At 32.4% G+C, this 27,894-nt stretch overlaps 2 protein-coding genes and 1 long non-coding RNA gene across 4 annotated transcripts; 1 reads left to right on the top strand and 2 right to left on the bottom strand.

Moving 5' to 3' along the window:
- Positions 1-3,940: 3,940 nt before the first annotated feature.
- LOC109175531 (somatic embryogenesis receptor kinase 2-like) lies at positions 3,941-5,945 on the bottom strand. The gene is made up of 7 exons (XM_019324799.1): positions 5,828-5,945; positions 5,590-5,722; positions 5,281-5,352; positions 4,951-5,094; positions 4,772-4,852; positions 4,558-4,607; positions 3,941-4,150 (listed from the first exon to the last, which is right to left on the bottom strand). The coding sequence occupies exons 1-7, from the start codon at positions 5,901-5,903 to the stop codon at positions 4,107-4,109; spliced, it is 600 nt and encodes a 199-aa protein (XP_019180344.1). The 5' UTR covers positions 5,904-5,945; the 3' UTR covers positions 3,941-4,106.
- Positions 5,946-8,919: 2,974 nt separating this feature from the next.
- Positions 8,920-12,289, bottom strand: LOC109176236 (zinc finger protein CONSTANS-LIKE 14). 2 transcript variants are annotated; one of them, XM_019325695.1, is made up of 5 exons: positions 12,077-12,288; positions 11,195-12,040; positions 10,073-10,273; positions 9,318-9,574; positions 8,929-9,196 (listed from the first exon to the last, which is right to left on the bottom strand). In XM_019325695.1, exons 1-5 carry the CDS (start codon positions 12,110-12,112, stop codon positions 9,094-9,096), a joined length of 1,443 nt encoding a protein of 480 aa, XP_019181240.1. In that variant the 5' UTR covers positions 12,113-12,288; the 3' UTR covers positions 8,929-9,093. The 2 variants fall into 2 exon arrangements, with proteins under 2 accessions (XP_019181239.1, XP_019181240.1); XM_019325694.1 differs by having other exon boundaries at positions 8,920-9,196; positions 11,195-12,289.
- Positions 10,228-10,368, top strand: LOC109176238. Its single transcript, XR_002053356.1, has 2 exons — positions 10,228-10,292; positions 10,328-10,368. It is a non-coding gene; the product is annotated as an uncharacterized LOC109176238 (long non-coding RNA).
- Positions 12,290-27,894: the final 15,605 nt, after the last annotated feature.

The following is a 27,894-nucleotide window of genomic DNA, read 5'->3' as shown; positions in this document are numbered from 1 at the left end:
ATATATATATATATATATATATATATCCATGAAAACAGATATTGCTGCACTCATTCAGTACAGTATCCTAAGAACATTTATTTATTTCTATATTGAGATTAATGTTGATAGTACTGTTAAAGGATAATTTAAAAAAATAGTTTCATGAGATGTTGTTTGAGATAGTAGTTAGTGCAATTACAAACAGGCGAGTGAGAACATTGTCACAAGTTTAACCTTATTTATTACGACTTTTTTTTTAGTTTAATAATTTCAAAAATGTGAAATTGGAAAATCACTCTAAAGTAATATCATGAAGATTGTTCAATATGAAATAATAGAGAAGAAAGAAGATATTTTTCTAAATAATCAAGGACACCCTTGATGACATGTTGAGGTTGCAATCAACTTTGATATTTTTCTTCTAAAATCATTGAATAATATGAGCATATCATCTCTATTACGTTTCCTTTTAATAAAACAATGAAATTAAAGTGGTTAAAGTGATAAACTGATAATAATATATTTGAATGGTTCGAATACTCTCATCATACCTTCATTCTTTCCATTAGACTTATTCCTCTCGAATAAACCATAACCAAGTCATTTTAGTCTTTATTAGACAATGACTTATTAAGCTTCAGACATGAAATGACATTTGTCAATGAAAATATATATTCTATCATTTGGTCATATTTGTTGAGTCATTAAGTTACTGGTATTTTGTCATATCTAATGAGTCATTGAATTACGGTGTTTTACATCCTTCTAAATGTTTTATCGGGTCGAAATGTGATGGCTTTTGAAATTAAGAATTTAACATTTTGAGAGAAGTAAAAAATGTAATTGGGTGTCATGGAATACCATCTTTTGAGACGGTGGAAGTCTTAATAATAAGAAAAAAAAAAAAGAAATAGATTCCATTTCTCTCAATCAACTAAATTCATAATAGATTGAACATAACCCCATCCAATCAGCTCACTCAACACTCCATGTGACCCAATTAAGACCATATATATATATGTAAGTATAATATATGATGAGCCAACCTGGTACTTTAAATCCCACTGCCAATCCCTCTTTCCTTAAAAGATGTGAAAATTTGATGTTGCAGAAAAGAAAGAAGCACTACCCTAATTCAATCCATTTTTACACAAATCTTCTTCCTTGCTTTACCAGAAGCCATGATTATATTATGGAAAAGATTGGACTATAAGAAATGAAAAGACTTGTTCCATTTGACAAAAATAAATAAATAAATAAAGGGTTTGGATCATCAATACGGACCATCAATTATGCAATCTTGCCACACGAAGTAAATGGAGGATATTTGACCATTGACCCTATGGAGTGCTTCAACCATAGCTAGCTGTTTCCTTGCCCCACTTATCCGGACAACACACTCACTTTGACCATGCAGACACACTCTAATCAAGCTAGCTAGGTTAATATATATTATCAATCTTTTCTATACTTAGTAGGTAATAGAATAGTAACTCGAGTCTGCAGTATATATTTACGATGACGGTTGATATGTCTAACTTATCTCTTTCAAGATGTTCAATTAACTTACGTTTCAGCCTTGAGAATTCGTGAATTGAAGTTCGATCATTACAAATTTGCAACTGTCTTCTATATTCACGTTGTTAACACTAAATGTTAAAAAGTTGTATTTGAATACATGTCTAAATCATATGAGATTTTTTGTAACGACTAATTAAAAGTCAGTCTAGCTAGTCTATAAATACTACCTCAATGTACTGAAAACAAAACAAAATTCACTAATAAACTGAGTACATTATAGTTCTTTGGCTCACCTCGAGTGACCTCATTTTTTCTACATCGTTCTATTAGTATTCATCTTAATTTACATTGTTGTGCTTAAATTACGAATTATATTGAAATCATGAAGAAATAAACACCAACATTGCTAATAATTAAAGAGTAGAGAATAACCATCCTCCATTGAGTATCAAGAACATGTTGTTTTTGAATATTCTCCAAAGTAAAGACACGGAGAATGACATTGTGTGTGTGTGTGTATATAGGGGTGCCAGCTTCACGCGAGACCGAGAGTCCATGAGAGAAATGAGAACTAAACGCATCTGTCCACATGTTCATATCTAATGGATCAAATGTAATTTAAAAAAAAAAAAAACACAATGATATTTTTGTAAATCACTCGAAATTTGGTGCAAGTAACATGTTGTGTTAAAACTTAAAAGTGCAAGTAACTGGTACATGTTATGTGCACTTAATATTGTTGTTCGGTGTATATTATATTCCTGCACTTGTAATGCATTTTACTTGCACTTAAGTGCACTTTACGAAACTGTTACTTCCAATTTTTACACAATTTACTTGAACTTTAATTAAAGTTTGAATTATTTATAAAAATGTCATCACATTTTTTTTTTAATTTTTTTGATCCATTTGATCTGAACAAATAGACGGCTGAGATGGATTTTCGTTCCTCTCCTGGGCAACGAATTTTAAGTGCATTTTAAGGGTGAAAATTGTGGTAAAAAATGTTTAATTTAGTGACATAAATTTGAAATTTTATATTAAAGGTTTTGAGATCAATTTTTTGAAGAAAAAAAAAAAAGAGAAAGGGAAGTGTAATTATGGAGGATCTCAAAAGGATGCAATGCTGGCATGGTCAAATTCAAAAGTGATCTTTTGGTATCAATAATGTATGGTGACCTACCTGTTGCCCAAGATCCCAACATTTTCCCGCTTCACTTCTTCAAATTACAGATTGTAATATACTTCCTCTGATTTAATTAACAACGAGACTTAAGTAGTATTTTGAATTCAATTTTTTTAATATTAAAATTATTATGAACATATAAAATTTATATATTTACAAACTATATTAAAAGTATTATAAAATAGATAAATTTAAATTTAAAAGTAATTAAAAATACTACATAAAATAAGTAAAAAAAAAATTGATTTGACCAATAAAAAATAAATGTGACACGTAAAATGGGACAAAGGGAGTGTGTGTATGAGTGTGTGTGTGTGTATAGGGAAGGTGCTTAGGAGTGCTCTAAATCCTTAATCATTGATGAACTATTATAGGCTGCTGATATCAGTCATTACTTTTTGTATGAGAGGATTGTTCTCATTTAAACTCACTCATATATATGGATTCAAATAAGAACATGATCTTCTTGTAAAAAGTGACAAATTATAACTATATACATATGAAATAGATTAAATCGATCATCACTTTTTATTTAGGAGTCTGATTTTACCTGAACTCTTCTTTTTGTATATATATGCTTGACGGTAAATATGTTACCGGGAATATTGTTATGAGACTAATAAGTGACATTAGTATTTGCTTTGTGTTTCAGTACAGTATATTGGACGTCCTCCCAAGCTGAGGGGAACATCTACTTATACAAGGGTGCTAACGGTAACAACATGGGACATAAATGGGGAGCTAAGCCTTTAATTCTCTCTCATCGATGGTGGCTTCAATGACAATAAAGGTGACACCTGTTGAATTTCTGTCTGTTGAAGTTCTGTCCGTTGGGTTTTCATGTGATGCCGAATCAAATATGGCACCGGGTCAAATGCCCACTTATGATCCGGGTCGGGTGCCAGCCCTATTATCCTGTCAATGCTATAACTTTTTGGGCTTGTATACATGGACTTCCTCAATTTGTTGGTCCGAAAAACAAAACTTGATACTTATGGGCTTGTGCTCGAGCCCTTGAGACATATAATTGGATTGTAAAAGATGCTTGCCCGGAATGTGCCAGCAACCCAGCACTAGTGTTATTGGAAAATGAAAATTTATCTTACATTTTATCTAAAATATTTAAAATATTCTTACAATTACAAAGTATAAGTTCATTACAGTGGGTGATATTGGTTCCACCATTTAGAGGCAACCTTAATTGTTTTTTTTTTTTTTTTTTTTTCCTTCTTCTTTTTCAAATGTAAAAACAAACAAAACAAAATACTTTGATTATGGAGTATTATTTGATACAAAATGAAATCACCAAAATACATTGTTGAAACTGTTTATTCAAATTACTTGGTGGTCCGTCACAATTATATAACATAACATAACAAGGATGACGATAGCGATTTTCATGACCACATTTCACCACCTAATATACTTTTGCGTCTTGGATTATTGTCGTCGTTACAATTCCTATACAACCAAACGCGACTATAATTAGAAAAAGCACTCAACAAATTAAATACTCCGTATGAGTATTATATTTAAAAAAAATCTTTAAATTATAAGTTTCAATCATGAAATTTACACTAACATGCAAATACTTATGCGGGATAAATTTTAAATATATAATACATTTTTAATAAGTTAATAAGTATTACATTTTTACTAAAAATATATTTTTTGTTTCTTCAAACTTTTTAGTGAAAATATAATATGTTTTTAAATGATAAGAAAAATTCGCAATCACTATCCGATAGTGTGTACTATATAAATTACAAGTGTTATCTATTTCACACAAAGAAGTCTCACACTCACACAAATCATCCATATTTTGTATTCAATATAATTGTTGTACTCATGAACATGTAACAAATTACCTGACTTATTTTTGTGGACTGACCCTGCCAAATGATTGTCTGCAACATTCCTGTAATAATAATAATACCAATAGTAATACTAATAATAACAATAATAATTAACAATAACAATAACAATGAAATCAGTAGGTTTTTTTTTTTTTTTTTGAAAGGAATGAAATCAGTAGATTAAAAGTCCACAAATTAAAATTAATTGAACAGAAGAAAAACAAACATTATCTGCAGACTGCCATAAGATATAAGACCCAACACTTCGATGGGTATTATTCCGGACAACTTGTTATTATTCAATCTCCTGCAAATGAATAAAACTTACCTGTGAAATTAAATATAATGTCGAGAATCAAATGAATAAAATTACTAAAGTTAAAGAGATAAAGCTCGATGACTTACAAAAAACGCAAAGATGTTAAGTTGCCAAGACTTGATGGAATTGGACCCGAGAGTTTGTTCATATACAAATCCAAACTCAGAAGCTTATTTAACTTTCCGAATTCCACTGGAATCGCTCCGCTGATGCTATTGTTGTATACTTCCCTGTGAGGAACGCGCGAAATAAAAACTTCATCAAGTCTAATTAAATAGTTTATCGTCTTGATTCATTATTCATAACATGAATTTATTATCTGATCGATTTATGGGGAAAGAGGCTTTGTTGAGGTACTAATTCTAGTATATATGTAGCTGAAAAAAAAAAATGCAGAAGAGCATTGAAGTTCTTACAAGTATTGGAGATTGGATAGGTCTCCCAGCTGAGGTATAAGAGGTCCTGATAGTCCAGCACTCTCAAGATCCCTTAATTAATTGACAACAAATAAATCTCAAATTCCGCTCTTGAATTGTCACACTAGCTATTATATGTTACCAGAACTTTTATACTGACAAACAACACCGGTGTCTTATGTACCATGTATGATCGATCGTATATGTCATTTAAGTAATATCTATCGAGTATTGTCAGACATTAACACAACAAAATATATTATACATGTATGATTGTACCCGATACAAAAGATAACTAACTATACTCACAGTCTAGTCACACTATTTTCGAGATTGCAAGTGACATGAAAATATGTACAAGGATTGACCAGTGTCGGATCCCAGGTCTTGAGCACTCCATTGGGGTCTTTCAGCACAGCTTTCCATGCATTAAGAATGTCCCCTATATATGTATATATGTATGTAAACCACCAAATGAAATACATATAAAAACCACCAATTAAGAGAAGAAGAGTTTTTTGTAAGATTTGAATTGGTTAATTGGTACCTTCAGTGTTGGATGTTGCAGTTATAGCAGTTAAGCAAAGGAGCACAAAGACAAGGCCTCCAAACCTCCCCATCATCCTCCAATACTGATACAAATAATTAATGGTCTTCTACAACCACCTCTTTACACTACTTTTTATATTAACTCTGAGCTCGTTCAATATTTGTTTAATAATTATAATAAACTCAAATCAAATAACCTGGTGTGTGGTTGAGTGAAAGAGACTCAACCATCCTTATAACCAAAACTCAAGGATTCGATCCTTGGTTTTGGGTATGGAGCCACCTTAAATTTCCAGGTCAGCTGTCATACTCAAAAGATCGAGGTGTTTACAATCTAGCGAGAGATTAGTCACTGTGCCCGAAAGTAGAAACCTGGGTATACCCAAAAAAATTCAAATCAAATCTCATCACTCAATAAAATTTTCCTTGTTAGTAGTCAATTAATACGGTGCATTAGAATATTCCTTGGGCTAGAAATGTTGCAGAACACTCGAGTTGACTGACTTGAGAGTGTACTTTGATTAGTCAAGTCCTCTGATATTTTTGGTACGAGAGGAAAATTTTTAGAATTGGAGTATAAAATGAGATATAAATTAACCTAAATGGGTAGTCCGAGTGGGTGTAGTATAATTCTCTTATCAAAATATTAAGCCCATTGTATAGAGTCTTTCTAATACGATTTACCTCTTATGTATAATTTGTGGAAGTCTTTCTAGTACGATTTACTTCTCATGTATAGTTTGTGGACTATTACACTGGAGCAGTGTATATAATAATGGTTGATGTTTTGAATTAGTTGGTGTAATTGGTTATGGTAAATTAAGGCTGCTGTAGAAACTGGGAATAAACTAAGATGTTCAATTAATCTTATGGGCGTTTTAATTAATGATTCCATATTGAATAATCGGGAAGATTTTAATTAATTAATTCATGCTTTGAATTGAATTAGAGTCATATGATACCTTGCACACAAGTAAGGTCTCAGAAATTATAAAAGTCTTGGTCAAATTAAAACATGAATGCATTCAAAGTATTTTAGGGGAGGTGGAGAAATAGATAATGTAGCATCAATCAAGGACGATGTTAGAATTTTTTTTCTCTTTGAAAAAGAAAAATTAGACAAAAAAAATATTGATTTTTTTTTTTAATACTACTGACTCTATTACAGTGTAGTATCTGTAACTATTATTGATCCTAATTTTTTTTTTTGTTTTTGAAAGGATTATAGATCCTAACTTAAAACATGTTGTTTGCATGTTTTCCAAACACTTACTAAGAACATATATATCTAACATGGATCAGAACCGAAGCTTAAAGAAGATTATGTTTGGTATACAAAAAGCCGCCGCGAATCGGCCATCCAACTTCATCGTCATCCTCCTTGGCGACAGGCTTATTCAGAACACAGTAACCCTTGGTCGTGGAACAAGAGCTACCATTCATAAGCCCTGTATCTCTTCTCTCATGTCTTTCCATTTCCATTTCAGCTCTCCTCCTCAGATTCTGCCTCCTTATCAAGTAATCCCCACCGTTCACCGTCGGCCGTTCCCTGTCAGGCCGCCTAGCGCAGCGGAGCGGCACCGGCAAGGCGTCCAGCCCCATCAGCTTAGCCACCACGCCGGGCTTACACCATATCACCCTCTCCCCGCCGATCTTGCTCGGCAGATACCGGCTTCTCTCCACGGCGGCGGCGGCGTCTTGGTTCCGGAATGAGGATCTGTACATGGCGTCTTTGCCGTCGAGGGAGAACCGGGGGTACTGGTTCAGCGCGTTCCGGGCGGTTCGGAGGATGTCGGAGCTGTTAACGCACGACATGCGGTGTCTGATGATGGGGTCTCCGCCGCCGCGGCGGTCGTCGTCGAGCTTCCCTCTCCGCCGCGCCGCCGCCATCTTCTCCTCCATGTCTAGCTGGAACAGCATTTCCTCTAAGGTAGTGGGCTGGTGGCAGCTGTCCATCATCTCACTCTCCTCCGCCTGCGACGGCCGCCTGGCGGCGGCAACCTCGGACGACATGTCGGAGGAGAAGCGGCGGTGGGTGTCGGAGCTTTGCTGGTTGAGGGTGGAGGTGGAGGCGTCGCCGTTGCAGAAGTTTCTGAACCCTCTTCTCATCTTGGCCCCGAAGGAGTTCTTGAGGAGGAAGAATGACATGTCTTTCATGGTTTCAACACAGATATTTGGGTCTCAAGAAACCATGTTAATTAAGGTCTGATCTATTGTGTGATGGCCGGGGAATTGAAGAAGGTTTGTAATAGAGCGGTGTGAGTCTTTCATTGATGAGACTTCAAAGCAATCACATGAAAGGGGAAGAGTTTCACATGATTAATGTTGCACTGCTTTCATGGATGACACTAAACACCTCAAAACCTTAAACACTCATCAATCAAACTAATTAATTTAATTGCTAATTACAAGATTCCAAGTTTAATTCTTAGTGAGAACGACCTATTGGCCTTCTTAGTTTGAGCAAGTCAGCTATGAGCAACTAAATTGGTTTACCCTCTTGTGTTCCATTGCTGACTAGAACCACAAGTCGAGATTTACTTAGTGCACGCCAAACTGACCTGTGCTCAAACCAAAAAGGTCAATAGACCATTTCCACTGAGAGTTGAACTCACCTTGTGATCCTTTGTAAAGTAGGATCACAAGACGAGATTTATCCAGTGCACACTCACTGCTGGAAATTATGAAATTTCCGACCATCTGAAAGTGATCTTAAATCAAGTCGAAAGCAAAATGTGATCGGAAATAGCAACAAAGATTTTTCAGGATACCAAAAGTGGTAGGAACAAGGTTTTTGACTTGATTTAAGATAACTTTCAGATGGTCAGAAATTCCATAATTTCCAGCAGTGACTCTCGAGTGGTGGCTGCGAGTTTCTCTCCATACTAAAAAAAAAAAAAAAAAAAAAAAAGGTTACATTGTTAGATCATACCATGATTGTTCAACCTGAAGTTGAGTGGGTGCAGGTTCCCTCTTCAAGCTCTACAACAGCTGACAATGAATGATTAAAGCAAGCTGTGTGATTTAGCTGGCCAGAAAACCACTAGGAAAAAGAATACAAAGGACACAAGGAAGAGCACATGGGGAGTGATATAATAATAATCATCATAATCATAATAATAATAATAATAATAATAATTGGTATGATATAAGAGCCTACAAAAGATTACAATTATAAGCAGACAGCAGTAAAGAAATATTTACAAACATCGAAAAGGATTACAAGATTTAAGACGAGTCATGGAGTACATAAAACACGACGAATCATCCATCGGGAGCTTCAGCAGCCTTCACAAATCGACCCTTGACCCGCTTCCTGGTATCAGCTCTCGCTTTTCTTGATTCGTATCGGATGTGTTTGTCATATCTAGAACAATAGTAACTAACATGTTCAGATATGGCATTGGACAAGTTCTTCTTGTAAAGGAGGATGTCAATAACAAGAAAAAGCAAAGATGCTTAAAGGGCAAAGATTAGGTAATATCTACCTCCTTGTCTTCCTCTTCTCCTTGTACCGTAGCATTGCATTTCCTCTGTTTTTCACGAGCATCTCCATATCGGCTTTTGTCATTGATGGTGTTGCGCTTTCGCTGTCCACTAAGATTGTCTGGTCCATAAAATGAATGTCTTTTGAGTGGCATTTCGGTTTAGAGTAACCCGAAACCAAAGGAGGCTGTAATCTTGGTATGTTGTTGCTCTCCGATGTAGCTGGCCCTTGGCTTGCTGTTGGGTTATTAGAAACGTTCTGCACGCCACAAAAACACGACTGTTAGATCAAGAGTTTATCACTACGCCAAAAGTTATAGCTGGTAGCAAGGTTGAAAAAATCGCTAGGCGCCCTCTAGGTGCCTAGGGATCGCCTAGGGCGCCTATAGCGATTAATCGGCACCTAGAGCGCCTAGGTGGCCGACTGCCTAGCGCCTAGGCGCGATTTTTGCAACATTGGCTGGTAGTGAAAGACTGAAAGCGCAACTTTATTTCCTTATACTTGCGTAACAATCAGCACCACGTTTTCATGACAGGATGCTGGACCCAACAACAACACTTGACACCTTGAGGACAAGATGCTACCGCCCAAGTATTTAAAACATTAAATACTATGATAAAACCTATGGAAACATTCGTTTTGCTAGATTAATTGATCAATCTTAACGCCATAGTTATCATTTCAACCTAAAGCATTGGGGATTTGATGTGCTACAATTTAGTTTGCGGGGAAGATAACGAACATGAAAAGACTTACACCGAAAGCTGCTAGGTCCTCATGAGTGACTGAGAAGTTCATTCGAGAGAGTTCTGATCCCTTCGGGTTTGCCAAGGATGCTTCTTTTAGGAGTTCACTATAGCTTTTCATCATATACGCCACATCATTCGCACCATAGCCCACTTCTATCGGGCTAGATTCATCATGGTCCCTCAACTGCCCGAGGTTAAAATCCCATATCTACAAAAGCGGCAAATAAGTTTGTCAGAGGATGCAATCAATCAAATTCCAGAGAATATTACTGGAGCAAGCAAAAGGTGGAACAAAGCACAAACAGAAAAAGAAAAGGGTGGAGAGTCGGGTCCCTAAGTCCCTTTGTGTTTTCTTAAGCCATTTGTTTATCACATTACACATCAAATTAAAGCGTAAAAACGCCCACCCCACTTCCTCTTGAAAACCTATAAAAGCAAAAGGCTTTGTGAGAGTGAAGAAGACACTTCACTTAGCTTCATTAACTTTTTTTTCCATCACTGCTCACTGCATCTTAGTGATCGAAAAAAGGCTTCGGGGGGAATCCTTGCAAAATAAGGCACTATATGCCCATAAAGAACATCCACCATAATCATAAAAGTCGTTTCCAACAATTATTCTGTAACTTTCATCAACCACATTAAGCCAATTGGACAAGACTATGCAAAGTCAGAAACACCGCAATGTGGTACGAACATATGACATCCCAATCAGTAGTACAGAACTACCCTAAAATAAAAAAAGTCATTTTTCCTTTGTTTCCATTGTCATGGATCTTCATGAAAAAATCTACTGACAGAAATATGGGAAACTAAACATTTTCACCAAGTCTTGAAGAGCTGATCAAATAGCAGTAGTAGCACCTAAATGGATAAAATTATATGGATTGAACCTACACAGATTACCAGGAGGTTTGGTGGATATATATGCTCAACCTTAAAGACATCAAATGATATCTGACAACCTTAAACCCCCACACAGATTACCTGACAACCTTAAAGACATCAAATTTTTTGCTAACATGTTTCAATATATTCTAGAAAGTGTTGGGAACTTAGGATCAAGCCTTTCCAAACAATAAGATTGCAAGAATGCTAAGAATATAGAGTTTAAGGAGCTGAGAAAGAAAACCTGAGGACTGCGATCACGAGAGGCGTTGTTCCATAACATGTTCCCTTCGACCATCCGATCATTTTCTTTCATGGGAGTCTGCATCATAAGCAAGGAAGTAAAGGGCACATTTTGAGGTTGTTGTTGTTCTGGTTGGAAGTGGTGGTTTAGCGCCGCCGCAGCCCCATCGCCGCCGTCCGCCGCATTCCCCTGCCAACCACTGCCGCCCCCATTTGGCGTTCTTGGCACAATATCCTCTCCTCCGGCGGCGGCGCCGCCGTCCAGCGCTTCCCGCTTAAACAGCTCCACCAGTTGTTTTAGTATCACCGGTTTGTTCTTCCCGCAGCTCGGGGTCTGCTTCTTGCTGGGCTCACAGCCGCCGGCCGGATTGGAATATACCACCGGGTTGTTACTAGGGACCATTAAGTCTTGTAACAGAACTGAAGGGGAGATTTCTTTGGGCATCCAGGGGTCCAGCAACCCGGTCCAGGTGGGATTCGGACCCGGCAATTGATTCGATTTTTTCTCCTCAATTTCCAACCCCCAAATGCCGGCGAGCTCCGCCGCGACCGGGCAGCCGGAGAACGCCTCCACGGGGCTCCGATCGTGCGCGGCGGAGACGGCGCAGCTAGCGTGGGCGTCCCAATCGCATTCCTGACACAGGACGAGATTCTCGCTGGAACACCGGACGGCGACCGGCTCCGCGCCGCAGTTGTCGCAGATCTGCGACCGGAGATGCTTCCGGGACAGCGCGTTGGCGGCGTGCACGTGCTGGTCGCAGAAGAGGCAGAGCTTAGCGGCGTCGGCTCGGCAGAAGAGCACAGCCGGCTGGTCGTTACAGAAATCACAAGGAACGGTCTTCCCCCTGCCGGATTTCGAGCCGGCGCCCACCATTTCAGCTCCAACTCCGTCGGAGCTGGGATGAGTACTCGCTTCCATTCTGCCCTAAATGTAAACAAGATTAAAGACTCTTCCTTTTTCAAGAAAATGAGATAACTACAAGGAGGGTTCAAGTGTTTGTCACTCCATGCTAGCCCCCATACGCAATTTCCACTTCGATTATGATTTATGGGAGCTTTGCTTTGGAAAGGCCCAGACCATTTAATTCATTGCTTCTTCTTCTTCTTCTTTGATTATGATATATGGGACTCTTACTGTTACTTAACTTTCACTCCTTTCTTTTTTTTTTTTTCTCCCAATACTAAGATTAAAGTGATTAGATTTAAAACAATGAACCTAAATACTAATTATCAACAACTCCAGTTAAATTGGTCAAGTCTTTTATCAACAAAAATTAAATACATTACGTGCACACTCTCAAATACTGATTGTAAATTTTCTTTATCACTCAAATGTCAATTAAATCGAACTTTGTTTTTTATTACTCTATCAACTCTACCTGACCAAATTCGAATGAATCTCACAAGTGATGAGGACAACGAATGCTATATGAAGTAATTTCTCAAAAACTTGTTAAAACTCTACCCAACACACGTCTTATATTAAAGTTTGGTAGATGCATAATTTAAGTTTGAAAATCAAAAAACTGTTCAAAATAGCGTTTTCGATCAAATTTTTTATAAAGTCATTTCGCACGTAATCAACTATCAGCTAACAGTTAATTTATCAAATATTTTTCTATAATCAACTAATGTTATCAACTAGTTAAACTCACTAACTCATCAACTAACAACTATAAGTTATTTACCAAAACACCCCATAATAATTTCAATCACTCAAAAACGAAGCAAGATAAGCCAATATATAATAGTGTATATTACTCAATAATAATGAAGGTACTATATCCAGTGCATGCAGCACATATAAGTCACAACCTGTACTATGTGGAGTATTCCATTGGCCCATTGGGAAATTTTAAAAATGTATTAATAAATTGATTATGTGACTAATAATAATTGGTATTGATCATTATCGGTATAAGATAATCAAGAGTAAATACCCAAAATAGTCCTTTGACTATAGCTAAATTCACAAATTAGTCATCGATTTTCAATTTCAACCAATTAAGTCCTTAACTTTGTAAATTTAACACAATATGGTCCTCTGTCTATTTGACCGTTTGTTGACTGTGATTTTTGATGATATATATGTAATTTCATGGTCCATCGTCGGTTTTTTAAGGTTCTGGTTGCATTTCCAGACCGCACTGTTACATTTGAATCCACTGTCGAAAGCAATCTATCAAATCTGGTCGTCTTTCTTCATCCTCCCTTTGAATTCAATGTAGTTAAGTTCGAACCAGAGCGAAGAAGACGACGTGTTTCCGAATCAGTGCAACGTCATCCTGGAGGCCTCCACGTGCTCCGACGAGAGCTGAAGGATCTTCTGGAGATCGTCGATCACGGTCAACAAACAGTCAAATAGATGGAGGACCAAATCGTGTCAAAATTACAAAGTTAAGGACTTAATTTGGTGAAATTGAAAGTCGATGACCAATTTGTAAATTTACCTATAGTCGAAGGATCATTTTGGATATTTACTCGATAATCAATTAAAAAACAAAAAAAAAAATTATATATTATACCAGCCCTCATATTTTATGGGATGAGATTAATCCACATAACTCAAATCTTAATGGGTAATTACAAATAATTATGAGATTTTATACCTATTTTGTTTCTAAAAATAATTTTGTATTTATATTCTGACATGTTGATTAAAATGCAGTCCCATGTATTCAATGTTCATCAAGATTTTCGATACAAACCGAATCTCGTATCATTTAGTCGTGATTCGTAAGTTATTTGATTTCATTATTTAATAATTAAGTCATTTTATATGTTTACACTTATAGTTAATTAATTAATTATACACGTAGTAGCAAAAGAAAAACAATAAATCTCTCCTTTAAAAAAAAAAAAAAAAAATCCTAGTGACTCTATTATAAGGTAGTATATGTTCTATATTTTCTCTAATTAATACAGTCAATACCCCACAACGTGATTTGATCCTGTGACTTTCCCTCAATAGGAGTCACAAAAGTGCCATCTGAACACAAGATGTTTGACAATAATCTCTTTTTTATGCAGTACAAATTTGATTTAACGTGGTCTATTTCATATACTCCGTAGTAATCCTTTGATTAAATACTTCGTATTTAGTAATCACACAAACATATATAAAGTTGTCTTAAATAAGACAGATTTGAACCACATGATCTTGTGGTCTAGTGGCATCAATTTGTTCTCTTATAGGGGGGTTATGGGTTTGAGCCTCTGTGAAGATGGTATTGATTTTTTGTGTTTTAGTAAGTTGAGAAAATATACTTCATAATACTTTTTTATAGATAACGCCAAAATTCAAAAAGCTCAATCCTCAAAGCAACTTTTACAACCTGCTTTTTGAGAAAGTCATTTGCATGTAATCAGCTAACAGCTAGTATACCAAACATCTTTTTAATTACAATCAATTAATACTATCAACTTGTCAAACTCACTATTTTAATCAACTAACAGCTATTTATAAAACACCCCAAATATGTTTTTGTTGATAATTAGAGTAGGTTTAGGAAGAGAAGGAAGTGTATGGGTGTGGGTGGGGGCCAGGCTAGAAAATATCTTTCGCTTTTTAGCTGAGCTGGCAAGCAGACATGTTTTAATATGTTTACACTCATCTAACCTGGTAGTTAAGCATGTATTGTACAGCCACTTTTGACGTACAGGGAATTAATGCATAATGGTACGCAATCACAATCACAATCCACATGTTTATGTCACCAAACAAATGGGAAAATTCAACAAAATTACGTATTTTTCATCCCTTCTCTCCCATTTATGAAAAAATATATTGGCATTATTTAAAGATATACTTTAGAGTAAAATTACCCGTATTGTAATTCTAATTAATAAAATACTATAAAAAGATAAACCAGTTAAGTTATTTATAACTAATTAACTTAGATTAAAAAGACCAACAGACAACCATTACATAAAAAAGTTAAAACTTAAAATTATTAATTAAGAAATCAACTGTAGATCCTATCTTTTCTTTCCCCCTACAAGACATGACACTAACTTGTTTTCTCGCTACACCACTTACACATGCAATATTTGTGTACCCACAAAATTTTGTCCATTTCGCATAATAAAATTACTATGAAATACTTCCCCTTTTAACCGATTTCTTTTCCCCCATTAAAATGGAAAGTTTTTATATTTTAGCGAGAATTAAACTTGTGATCTGTTGATACAATATTACCAACTTAATTGTCCTTAGCTTACTTATAGTTATAGATTGAGTTAATTCTATTTTTTGTCATAGATGTATATGTGATAGTACAATTTTAATCTTTTTTTTTCAAAACATCCTTTTTAATTCTAGTATTATTGTGACATGATCATTTTTTGTCTTTCGTCAATAAAATTGTTGAAATATTGTTAAATACAATGACATTTTGATCTTTTTTTTATACAATGTGGGTTGACCCGCTATATATTTGTTTTTGAAAAAAATCATAATTAAATACCTAAATGCCCTTGTATTTTACGGAATTTAAACAATTTTGTTTATGGATGATAAAACATGGTCATGCCACAATAATACTATGACCAAATAGAGATGTTATGAAAAAAAAGGACTAAGTTTATTGCCACCTATAAATCTAAGACAAAAAAACACTACTGAAAATTATGGAATTTCCGACCACCTGAAAGTGATCTTAAATTAAGTCGAAAGCCTTGTTCCGACCACTTTTGGTGTCCGGAAAAACTATTGTTGCTATTTCCGATCACTTTTTGGTTTCTACTTGATTTAAGATCACTTTCAGGTGATCAGAAATTCAATAATTTCCAGCAGTGAAATATAATTAACTCTTATAAATTTATTATTACTAGTTACCACACGCACATTGCGCGGATAGTTCAATGGCCAATGTGTATTTTTAAATTAGTGTTTCATAATTTATCAAAGTATCATTCAATATCTTGGCGTATATCAATGCAAAATTATCAAATTTTCTATAAAAGTAAATATTTCAAAATTATACAACATAATTTTATTGATGGAGGACCAAAAAATAGTCATGTCACAATAATTAAAGAGATAAACACCCATGTATTTTACAGAATTTAAACAATTTTATTGATGGAGGACCAAAAATAGTCATGTCACAATAATACTAAGATCAAATAAAGATGTTTTGGAAAAAAAAAAGGTCTAAAAGTTTATTACCACCTATATATAAATCTAGGACCAAAAATAGAATTATATCTCTTATAAATTTAAGGCGTGTTAAAAATTAGTTGTTTGGTTTTCTGAACATCATTTCAAAGATCTTTTATCATTTGAAAAGTCATAGGATTTTATCTATAATCATATGATGAGAGATAGTAACATTTGATTTGGCTCTACCAACAACCCTGGCCTATCACGTCTTTCATCATCTTGTTTTATAAATTTTAGAGGAATTATATATATATATATATATATATATATATATATATATAAATCAAAGACAACAAGATCATCATGTCAAAAGTGATGATTAATCTCAACCGTCTATAAATGTTCATCAAAGGTCAAAAGTTTTAATGAAAATGACATGTGATCAATTTTATAATTATTAAAAAATTTTTAAAAACATAGTTCATTTTTTTTTAATAATAATTATATAATTAATTTTGTATTTTTTTTTTTACTAAGATCCTCAACTATTAATGAGTTCTAATGAATGATTGTGATAAATCTTTAGTTTTTACAGAATGACCAGCATATTCTCATTTCAACACTTATTATACGTTTCAAAAATTAGGTACTTAATAATTTATTTTGGGATTTTTGGAGATAAAGACACAAATCATTGTGAACGTCATGATGAACATTACTCCAAGAACTGTCGTACTTGGTTAACATCTATAATCATAATTTAATGATAAGGAATACGCCGTATGTTGTCATATATTTCGTAATAAATTTAAATTTGAATTTCAATAATTTTTCATCTTTATCTATACATCTTGTCATATTATTATTATTATTATTATTATTATTATTATTATTATTATTATTATTATTATTATTATTATTATAAAACATGTAAAAGATGAGAGTAAACCTACCTCATCTTCCATTAATCTGTACGGTACGTTTTTTCTAATTAAATGCATACGTAGGCTCTGTTTTGCAAACCTAGCTGAAAAGCTATAAGTTAGGAGCTGAAAGCTGAAAAGCTATAAGCTTGGAGCTGAAAATTGAAGATAGAATTGTTAAGCTAACTGTTATGATTGAAAGTGTTTGGTAAAATTAGCTTTTTGATAAGTTGATAAATGTAAAAAGACTAAAAATGACATCTTCATAAAATTTAAATTAGTTTGTTTACATATTAAAATTTAACATTTTATCTTTTAAAAAAATTAACATTTTAAAATAAAACTATTAGCATAATCATGATCTAGCATCTCATAATGAAGTAGCAATATTGTTGCAAATCTCATAATAATAATAATAATAATAATAATAATAATAATAATAATAATAATAATAATAATAATAATAATAATAATAATAATAATAATAATGATAATAATATTTGCGGTGAAAGTTGCGGATAAAGGATAAGAGAAATGATTTTAATTGGGAAGGGTAAATTATGTCATTTCTTTAAAATAATAAGGATAAAGATGGAAAAAAAGTTAGGAAGCTAGGAGCTTATTTTGAAACGCTATCTAAAGTAGCGTTCCAAAATAAGTTCTTATTTTAAACTAGGAGCTTATTTTGGAAACATTACCAAATAGAGCTTATAACTTATTAGGAGCTTAAAATAAGCTATAAGCTCCTAAATAAAGTCTGCCAAACAGAGCCGGCGTAGAGTAGTTGTGTGTCCTTTTAATATATTCAAAAATACTACTTAGTCACTTAGAGCATATGTAATAGTTATTAGTATGCGTTTTTTGTTGATTTTATTGCTAGATACATGTTGTAGAGAGAAGAAAATATGAAAGAGAAAAAAAAATGACCCAAAAAAAAAAAGAAAAAAAAAGAGAAGTATTCCATTACACGCCCTAAAAGGCGCCTTCGTTCCTCACACACGACTTTGTCCAATCTGCTTTGTTTTCTTCTCTCATCAAGTGCCCCCCCCCCCCCCCCCCCTCCCCCTCCCCCCCAAAAAAAAAAGTGTTGATCTTGCGGGAGTAAAGTCCAAGAAAAAATCACCATTCCCATAACCCATTAGCTAAAAACCATCTCTTATTCTTTTCACTATTCCAGAAACTCCAAAAAGTGCATTGATGTAGATGCTCTTCGACTCCATATTTTACTCCTATTACAGGGCGTTTGGTTGGAGGGGGGAATTACGTGGGAAAGGAATTGCAATTCCATCGGAGATGAATTGCTGGGAATAAAGTGGGAATTTAAATTCCAGTGTTTGGTTTACAGAAATAGAATTATTGGAAATTTCAATTTCAATGTTTGGTATACACGGGAATTGAAAGAGAATAAGTAGTATAAAGTCCAAATGCACATTGTTGTTGTGGTATTAATTTTAGGTTAATACCACAACAACAGAGACGGTAATATATGTGTCGATTTTATCACCATCTTGGGACAAGAAAGAGATTGGGGTAGGGATGGAAACATGTTGGGGCGGGGAGCGGGGAATGGGATCCCACTCCCCCGCCCCGAATTCTTCCCATGTTTCCTGACCCGGACTCGTTCTTTGGATGAGGAATTAAATTCCATCCTCGTCTCCGTGAGATTTTTCGAAGAGATTTTTTATTAAAAAAAAAATTGTTATACACTTTCAAATTTTATTGTACAATACAAAATAATATTTTGTTTAATTATATAATTAATTTACAAATTTATATATTTAAATATTCAATTAACCTAACTTCCAATCATCTCAAATATATCTAGTACAAAGTAATTACAAATATTAAACAATACTTAAAAGTTTCAAATTGTTGAAATCTTAAATTCTTAACCATAATACAAAATATTCATACATAATAACTTTAAAAAAAAAGTTCAAATTAAATTATGCAATGGAAGAGATGAGCCTACAAAATGGAGAGATAATGGTAGAAGTGTTGGAGATGCCCTAAGAGTGACAATGCAAAGAGTTTGTAATTTTGCCTTTGGGGCTCTCCTCATTTATTTTTTTATTTTTTTTTATTTTTTTGAAAGGAGGGCTCTCCTTTTCTATGTTCTAAAAAAAATTATTATATTGTGGATTAGGGTCCACTATACGTGCTTTATGAACTTTGGTCCAGATTATGTACTTTCTATGAACATACTATATACATTCAGTTAATATATTATTCCGTATATATTTTTAATATGCGCATAATTTGTTAATTGAAGATATATAATATGTTAACTGTAATTACATAATCTCTACAAGAGTTCACAATGTGCATGGTGGAAGTTGATGTATGATATAATTTGCAATAAGTATATATCTTGCTCAATTATATTGCGGGTTTAACACAACTTTGTAAATGAATTTGGTCAAACACACAATACTTATTTTGCATTAAAAAAAATAAAATTGTTTAAGTTGTCTAATTGAACATGACTAACGAGAATTCTAAATCAACTGTCATAGTTGAACACAACGTTTTGAAACGTGTAAATAGACAAGTCAAATTTAAAGATTTAGTTGACAATTTGTCAATTTGGTAGTTAATTTCGGCCAGTTGCTTCAGTTTGATCATAAATGCAACCACTTTTTTTTCCCTGTGGGAATTAATTAATTATCATAATCCTCTGTCTAAATATATTCACCAAAAGTTCATTTTTGTCTTTCACATTTTCCACGTCACTACCCACAATTTAGAAATTAAAAGGAAAAAAAAAAGTCAACAGCTTTTGAAGAGTCAAGAACCAAGATCGAATCAGAAAGTGTGGACATTAAATTTTTTTTTTTTTCCAAATATTGGATTCAAACATTTGAAATCTTGAAGGGCTTTTCTACTTTATAATTAATAACGAAGACTTAGGTTGTTGATGCATCAAATTCACAACTCAAATTCTAGTTAGGTTGATTATCAAGAACTCCGTGTTTTCAAACAACTATCTAATACTATGATCATAGTAATTTATAAAAAAATATCCTTTATTTAAATTTAGAAATTGGTTGAAAATCTAAAATTCGGATTATTAGAAGTGTGAAAATTTGTTATATGTATAAATTTATTAGAGTTAATACTCAAAATGATCATCAATTATGTCATAATTTTTAATGATCATCGATTATTAATTTACACAAAATGGTCTCTTAACTACACACTTTTACTTATTTTAGCATTCAATTAAATTTTTGCATGGTCAAGGGACTATTATGGATTAATTAGTTGTTGATGACCAAATTAACAATTATGAGATGATTGAGTGACTATTGTGGGAATTATTTTAATTTATTAATGTAAATAATATTATCTATTTATTTCTAAAATTGTATCCATAAATTAAAATGTGTGTGTGAATGTGTACTAAAAATGAACTTTCAAACAATGAACATTCAGTATACTAAAAATGAACTTTATGTTAGTGGTCCATCTTACAATGTAAATTATAGTCTTCGGAATAATGATTGATAACTAATTCCATGAGCCCTCATATGAATGGCTATTCCCTTTGCAATTTGCAAGGGGAATAAAAAGTTTCTAAAACATAACAATAGAATATGTATATTTCGAATAATGTTATTCCATTCTCAACATATTCTATGAACCGAATGTGATGTAAGTGATTTGCATGTTGCTACAAGTCGTTGTGGTGAAGTGTCATTTGGTGAAAACAAAAAAATGAAGTGACGATTTATAACCAGGATTTTTGAAGACTATCAGTAAATCTTGATATAACTAGTAATAGAGTGATCAATGCTTACTAACAATTTTAAAACTAAGAATGATGGCGCCTATTGCATAGAAATTGAATCCATTATTACCTTATAATTCTACAATTAAAAAGTATAATTTTTAAAATGAATGCATAAATTAATTATATGATAAACTTTAGAGATGATATTTAATTAGATCATGATAAAATGCAAAGAAAAAGAATAAAACAAATGAATTGGAAAATGGTATGAAAAAGCAAGATAAATGAAAAGCCGGTTTAGTCCTTTCAATTCAAGTTTGGAGGCTCCCTAGGCCGGAATTTCGTCACACATGACAACATCCCCATTTCTTTGGCACTTTTTGCCCATTCCTTTTCGTCACACATGACAAGGATCAATATCAGTTGGGATTTTTTATGAGTTATTTGTGAGTTCTAATATTCATCTCATTTTTCACTATCTCACTCAATCACAAATAATTTTTTCCACATCAATTTTAAATTTTTTCTTAATTTTTTGTGGACCAACCCTTTAACTCACTATATTTTAATTATTTCTTTATCTACTTTATAAATTACAATTAATTGAATACTAACTTACCACATGTTAATTAATAGTAATACATATTACATATTAAATTACCACATACTACATTAACATACCGAAATTGAGTACAAATAACACATACTACATTAACATTAAAATTACAAGAATTTAAATTACAACATTTTAAAATTAAAAATTAAGTTACAAATTATGAAGACAAGTGGATACATATACAAATAAAAAATAAAAATTAAATAATCGTTGCCAGCAACGGTCGGAAATGTGGTCGTTGCTGGCAACTGATATAATTTTGGTTGTTGCTCCGAGCAACGGTCAAAATTTAATTAAATTGAGAATCGCCCAGGCGGGTATGTGTATCACACGCGCCCGCTGGGTGGGCAGTGAGACGCAGTGTCTCACTGCCTTCTTCCTTCTTTTTTTTTTTTTTAAAAAAAAAAAAAAATTGACATTCTTCCACTCTTTGCAGGGCAACTATTTTTCAAATAATTCCTACCCACATCAGTTATTATTATTTTGGGCTTGAGAGATTTACTGTACTAAGAATTTCAAATTATGCTCTAGTGTGGATTCTCTAATAATAATATTATGAAGTACAGTGCAAAGAAGCAGAGAGAGGAACAAAGATTAGTATTGATGTTTTTTAAGTGAATTTCACAAGGGGAAATTTAGGTATTTATAGGGATAGTATGAGACTAAATAAATATTATTTATACAACAAATGATCAGTTGCTAGGGTTCGCTAAACTGGTTAGTCATAAGTGTATATAGTCAGCCACTCTTAAGGTTGCATGGTTGAATCCCTAATCTTTACCGTTTTAAAATAAATTCATTCTAAATAAATATATATATCATTCTCTTTTTGTGTGTGTGAGAGACGACCAGTCACTAATTAATGTTATGCATTAAATAAAATCTCACTTATGTGTAATAATTTGTAAAGTGCACAAAAAAAGATCAATTACACTAAAAAAATTATGCACGATAAGCTCGACCCACTCTCCTTTTATGCTTTCTAAGGAAATTGTACATATTAATACCTCCTAAAAAGCTCAATTAAGAACTAATGCCCCGTTTGGTTCGCGGAAAATATTTGAGGGGAAATGGAATTGAAATTTCATAAAAAATAAAATAAAATTACCGGGAAGATTAATTACATTATTTGGTTGGTGGAAATTAAATTAATGAGAATATCAATTTCATTGTTTGGTTGAGTTTGAAATTGTAAGGAATAATGAGTATAAAAACAATTATACCCCTAGATAATAATAACAACAACAATAGTAATAATGGTAATTAAGAAAAGTTGGTGAGGACATAATAATGTCCTACTTGTTTTTCATGGAAAACAAGATACCAAGGGGAACCACGAAAAATGTTTTCCTCATTTTTGAGAAAAATGTTTTCCAATCAAAAATATTTTCCATGAATCAAACAAAGAAAAATCTAGTTTTTCTCAAATTCAAAGAAAACATTTTCCATTAACCAAACATGCCCTTAGGGAGTTCTAACAACAACAACAATAACCCAAAAAAAAAAAAAAAAAAAAAAAAAAAAAAAAAAAAAAAAAAAACTAAGAAGTGATGGGTAAAAAAAAAAAAAAATAGAACCGTTGAGTTAGGTTTTCAATAAATTTAAGTTGTCCTCTATTATTATTATTATACCCTAAATAAAAATGAAAAAAAAAAAGATAAAAAATACATTTGAACTTTTTTAGGAAATAAATAAATTGAATTATTAAATTTAAATTATTCAAATAAACAATTGAATATCGCTTTCATAGATACTAACTTTTTTTGCTGACATGACATTTTTGGTATACAATAGTTATGTGATACGGAGTTAATATGATATCATTTGAATTTGCAACATACAATTTCAAAATTATCATTTAAAAAAGGGAGAAGTGTCAAATATGCCCATGAACTATTGTTAAGTGCTCAATTCCCACCTTGAACTAAGTTAAAGGCTAATTAACCACACTTACTTACTAAATTTGTTCAATTAGCTTTTTTGTAGATAATTGACTTTTTTTTTTTTTTTTTTGCAGGTTACCAATTCAATTATTAAAAAAATAATTTTAAAATAATTTAAAAATTATTATATATATAAAAAAAAAATACAGCCACCGGCTGTCCTCAACAGCCGGTGGCTGTATTCTTTTTATTTTATTTTATTTTATTTATTTTAATAATTAAATAGGTAATTTGTTATTAACCTGTAAAAAAAGTCAATTGAACAAATTTAACTCGTAGATGGATCTATTTGACACTTAATTTAGTTCGTGATGAAAATTGAGCACTTCGCAGTAGTAAATGGGCCTATTTGACACTTGTGCCTTTAAAAAAAAAAAAAACAACAACCTTTTAATTATCGAGAAAGAGGGTTAAATTAATAATTTTATTTTATTTTTTGAGTTTAAATAAAAATGGGAGTGTTGGATTAGGTGAGCATAATTAAGATGGGTGGACAACAGCGAGGTATTCAATCCTTTGTTTGGTTAGTTGAGGGACAAGAAAACCATAAAAGTAATACTTTAGGATTGCAATCCTGGATAATATGACATCCTCTCGTATATTATTGTTTTCTAAATGTTCCTTCTCATTTTCAAACCCCATTTTATACAATTACTTATTTTGCTGACCGACATAACTCGATAAATGGTCCACACAGTTGAGTAGATCACGCTCCAAAATAATATCATTTTGATGTTTAAAAAATTTCTCGTTCTACACGTGTGTTAGAAAAATGAATATTTTGAGATAGATAATACATTTTATGAGTTAGAATAATGTACTTTATGCATTAGAATAATGATTTTTTTTTAATACGATATTGTATTTTATGAGCTATAATAATATACTTTATATATTAAAAATAATGCATTTAATAATTAGAATAACATATATAACTCACCCACAACCATGCTGCTAATCTCATTATTCTATAATTTATGAAAAGTCATGAGGAGTTACTCGAATGTTCATATGAATAAAACTTGTTTTGTGATTCTAGCTAATACAAAGTTACAAGAAGATATATTAACTTAAGTTGTTCATAGTTAAATCGGATAAAAAAGGTAGTCTTTTTTTAGTACATCAAAAAGGTAGTCTAATTATTACTCCGTATAAATTAAAAGATTTGTATTTAAAATGATAATTAAATTGTACATTTATTATTCATATATTATATGCTCAACATCCCATATATATGTGTCACGAGAATAAGAATCAATAATTGATTTGATTTACATTCTCTGCGCGCGATCGAAAACCTTTAACTATACAATTCAAACTCTCCTAAAAAGGGAATTGTTAATATACTAGTGCAAACTCACTTCAATTTTTCTATTAAGAAAAAAAGGCTTCTTCAAAACTTTCGTAACCTAAATGAGTATATTTTGAAAATCAATTTTTCATTAACCAATTATTCATATTATATATCGAATTAAATCCCTCACATAAGAGCAACCTGAAACCACTTTCATCCCAGCATATCAAAAATGGACTCACTCAAAATTATGCTTAAAAATGTTCATTTTACAAGCTAAAATAGCTAATTTTCCAATACTTTTACTTTAGTAGTGACTCTCACTTGGCAGTAAGCAAACTGAAGCTTGCTAGCAATGCTAGAGATCCATATTACTCCGTACTATTTATCTGAAGCTATAAGAGATCTTATTGTTACTGGCATTTCCCAGTCATGATATTCTATCTAAGGCCCATTTTAGGCCCCATTTCAAGTCCCACAATAAAGGCAAATTATACCGTGCACCAGGGCGCACAATGATTTGTGCGTCCTGGCCCAAAACGATATCGTTTTGCACCTTTTCGCGTGTTTGCTGTTAACTCCTTCAAAAAAAAAATCATGTTTGAATGTACAGAATTATATAATAGAATATACATAATTTTATACCTGAAAACACAGAATTTTATAACTCAAAATTCCCATGTTTCGAATGTACAGAATTATATAATAGAATGCACAGAATTTTATACATGAAAACACATAATTTTATAACTGAAAATTCTCATGTTTAGAATGTACGGAATTATATAATAGAATGCACAGAATTTTATACCTGAAAATACAAAACTTACCAAAACGACGTCGTTTTGGGAGGCGTGGGACGCACATTGCTATGTGCGCCCTGGTGCACGGTATAACAATTGCACAATAAAACTTAGTTTGTTGCCTTATTTAGCCGGAGCGTTATGCTGTGCAACCGTGTGCACCATGCAAGGTGCACATGGAATTGGATCCATAATTTCTATACTATAGATCCATAATTTCTATATTGTAGATTCATAACTTCTATATTATAGATTCATAATTTCTATACTATAGATTCATAATTTCTATATTCTGGATTCATAATTTCTATACTGTAGATTCATAATTTTTATTCTATAGATTCATAATTTTTAAATTGTATAGTTATCAAATTATGAACATATAGTTCAGTGATTTGTGAATACATAATTTAACAATTGGAAATATGAACATTAAAAATTATGAACATGAAGTTTTGTAATTGTAAATATAGAATTCAATAATTATGAATCTATAACATAAAAATTATGAATTTATAACATAGAAATTATGAATCTATAATATAAAAATTATGAATTCAATTCCGATTGCACATCATAATTTGCCTGTTTAGCCTGCTAGAAGAAGGAAGTAGTAGTTATATCGTGGATCAAGTTCTAAATTTTTAATTCTTGAAGATGAGATCCAACTCATAATGTTCCAACACACTATTACCAAGACACATGCATTGTAGTACCACCTCGTAAGAATCAAACAATGCAACTTCGCCATTAAGTTTCATATTTTAAAAACAAATATTGTATACTACTTTACAAAATTTGATTGAATGATTGAAGAATAATTTTTATACCAAAAAGTTTTAAGTCTGTCTTATTTATCCACAATTAAGTATAAAAGAATTTAAACTTTTAGTTGAAATAAACACATGTTTTAACCTAAGTAAAATAAACAACTATATTTGGTCCTGGATTTTACAAATTAATCATATGATATATTAACATCAAATAGACTGAAACTTTAGAAGTATATAAATACATTGTGGTATGAGATCCTTTTAAAAATTATGATCATAGATGGAGGAATGGGCCTAGGCCCAAGGTCAATCAGGTCATTATTCAATATAGAAGTTAATTGGGTCCAAGAAATAATCAAAGTCCATTGGCCAGATTTTTGGGGAGGGGAACAGATAAAAGTTAGGGTGCAAATTGGATTGATGAGCAGAGTTAATCTAATCATTTATTTGTTCATTTGTTGTGCCAATGATCTTCTGGTCTAGTGACATGAAATAGTTCTTCTAAACGGCATGTCATTGGTTTGATCTCTAGTAGGGAGGTATTTACTCTTTATACTTAGTAGATTGAGAAAGTAGCTATAAAGAGATACTGTATTGTAACAATGTTAGTAGTACTAAAAAGAAATCATTTATTTGTTGTCAAAATTACTCCCAATATCCAATTTTATAATGTGTCTGGTCCAATAAACCAACAATAGATACTTTATAAATTACTCATAAACAATTGACTCTAAAAAATGGGCAAATTATACCATGGACCAGGGTCTACCTTTCATTGTAGACTCTGGTCCAAAAATAACCTTAAGAGTCTGTATATATAGTTGACACATTCTGTACATGTAGTTGATAGTTTCTGGACCTATAGCTATCATATTATGTGTCAGCAATTATCAAGTTATTTGTTTATATGTACAGAAACAATTAATTGTAGGTGCAAAATATGCTAACGGAAGGTACATAATTTTTGTATCAGGGTTCATAATGCAATATAAACCCTGGTATAATATCTACTATACTAATAAGTGCCCAAGAGAGTTAGACCTATAATGAGTAGAAAAAATGACGGTCAAAATTTTTAATCAAATGAATGGCTCAGATTGATCAGATTTTAATTTTTTCTTAAGATTTCCTAATTTATCCTTAATGAATATGATTATCCGTTAACTTTTTCGTTAATTTCTGTTAGTTCACCGTTAACTTACTCATTGATTTCAATAAAAGGTCTTAGGTTTGAACCCCATCCCAATTAAAGTTGGCATAATTAGTACTCTATGCTACTCTTATTAAATTAAATAATAGTTTAGTAGCTACAACAAAAAATAATACATATGTATTTCTTTAATTTAGAATTATGTGTCTACAATGTCTTTATTAAAAAAAAAAATTATTCATTATCAATTAATTAAATAAGAGAAATAATTTCATTAGTTATATTGTATTTATTTTTCTCCAATGTAAAAATTCTTTACATTCAAATTCATCAATTGATTATATTCGCTACATTGTCCCTAC

The sequence above is a fragment of the Ipomoea nil genome, unplaced genomic scaffold (assembly GCF_001879475.1).
Source record: "Ipomoea nil cultivar Tokyo-kokei standard unplaced genomic scaffold, Asagao_1.1 scaffold0688, whole genome shotgun sequence".
Lineage (NCBI taxonomy): Eukaryota > Viridiplantae > Streptophyta > Magnoliopsida > Solanales > Convolvulaceae > Ipomoea > Ipomoea nil.
The sequence above is the reverse complement of the archived record's forward strand: the minus strand, read 5'-3'. Positions and strand labels throughout refer to the sequence as shown.

Excerpts from the sequence above, each read along its gene's own strand:
- LOC109175531 (XM_019324799.1), bottom strand. The coding sequence starts at position 5,903 with ATGATGGGGAGGTTTGGAGGCCTTGTCTTTGTGCTCCTTTGCTTAACT. Across the intron at positions 5,723-5,827 it reads TGCAACATCCAACACTGAAG|GGGACATTCTTAATGCATGG; the intron begins GTACCAATTAAC and ends ATACATATATAG. Across the intron at positions 5,095-5,280 it reads CTATCCAATCTCCAATACTT|GGAAGTATACAACAATAGCA; the intron begins GTAAGAACTTCA and ends CGTTCCTCACAG.
- LOC109176236 (XM_019325694.1), bottom strand. The coding sequence starts at position 12,112 with ATGGAAGCGAGTACTCATCCCAGCTCCGACGGAGTTGGAGCTGAAATG. Across the intron at positions 9,575-10,072 it reads AGGACCTAGCAGCTTTCGGT|AACGTTTCTAATAACCCAAC; the intron begins GTAAGTCTTTTC and ends TGTGGCGTGCAG. Across the intron at positions 9,197-9,317 it reads GAGAAGAGGAAGACAAGGAG|ATATGACAAACACATCCGAT; the intron begins GTAGATATTACC and ends CTATTGTTCTAG.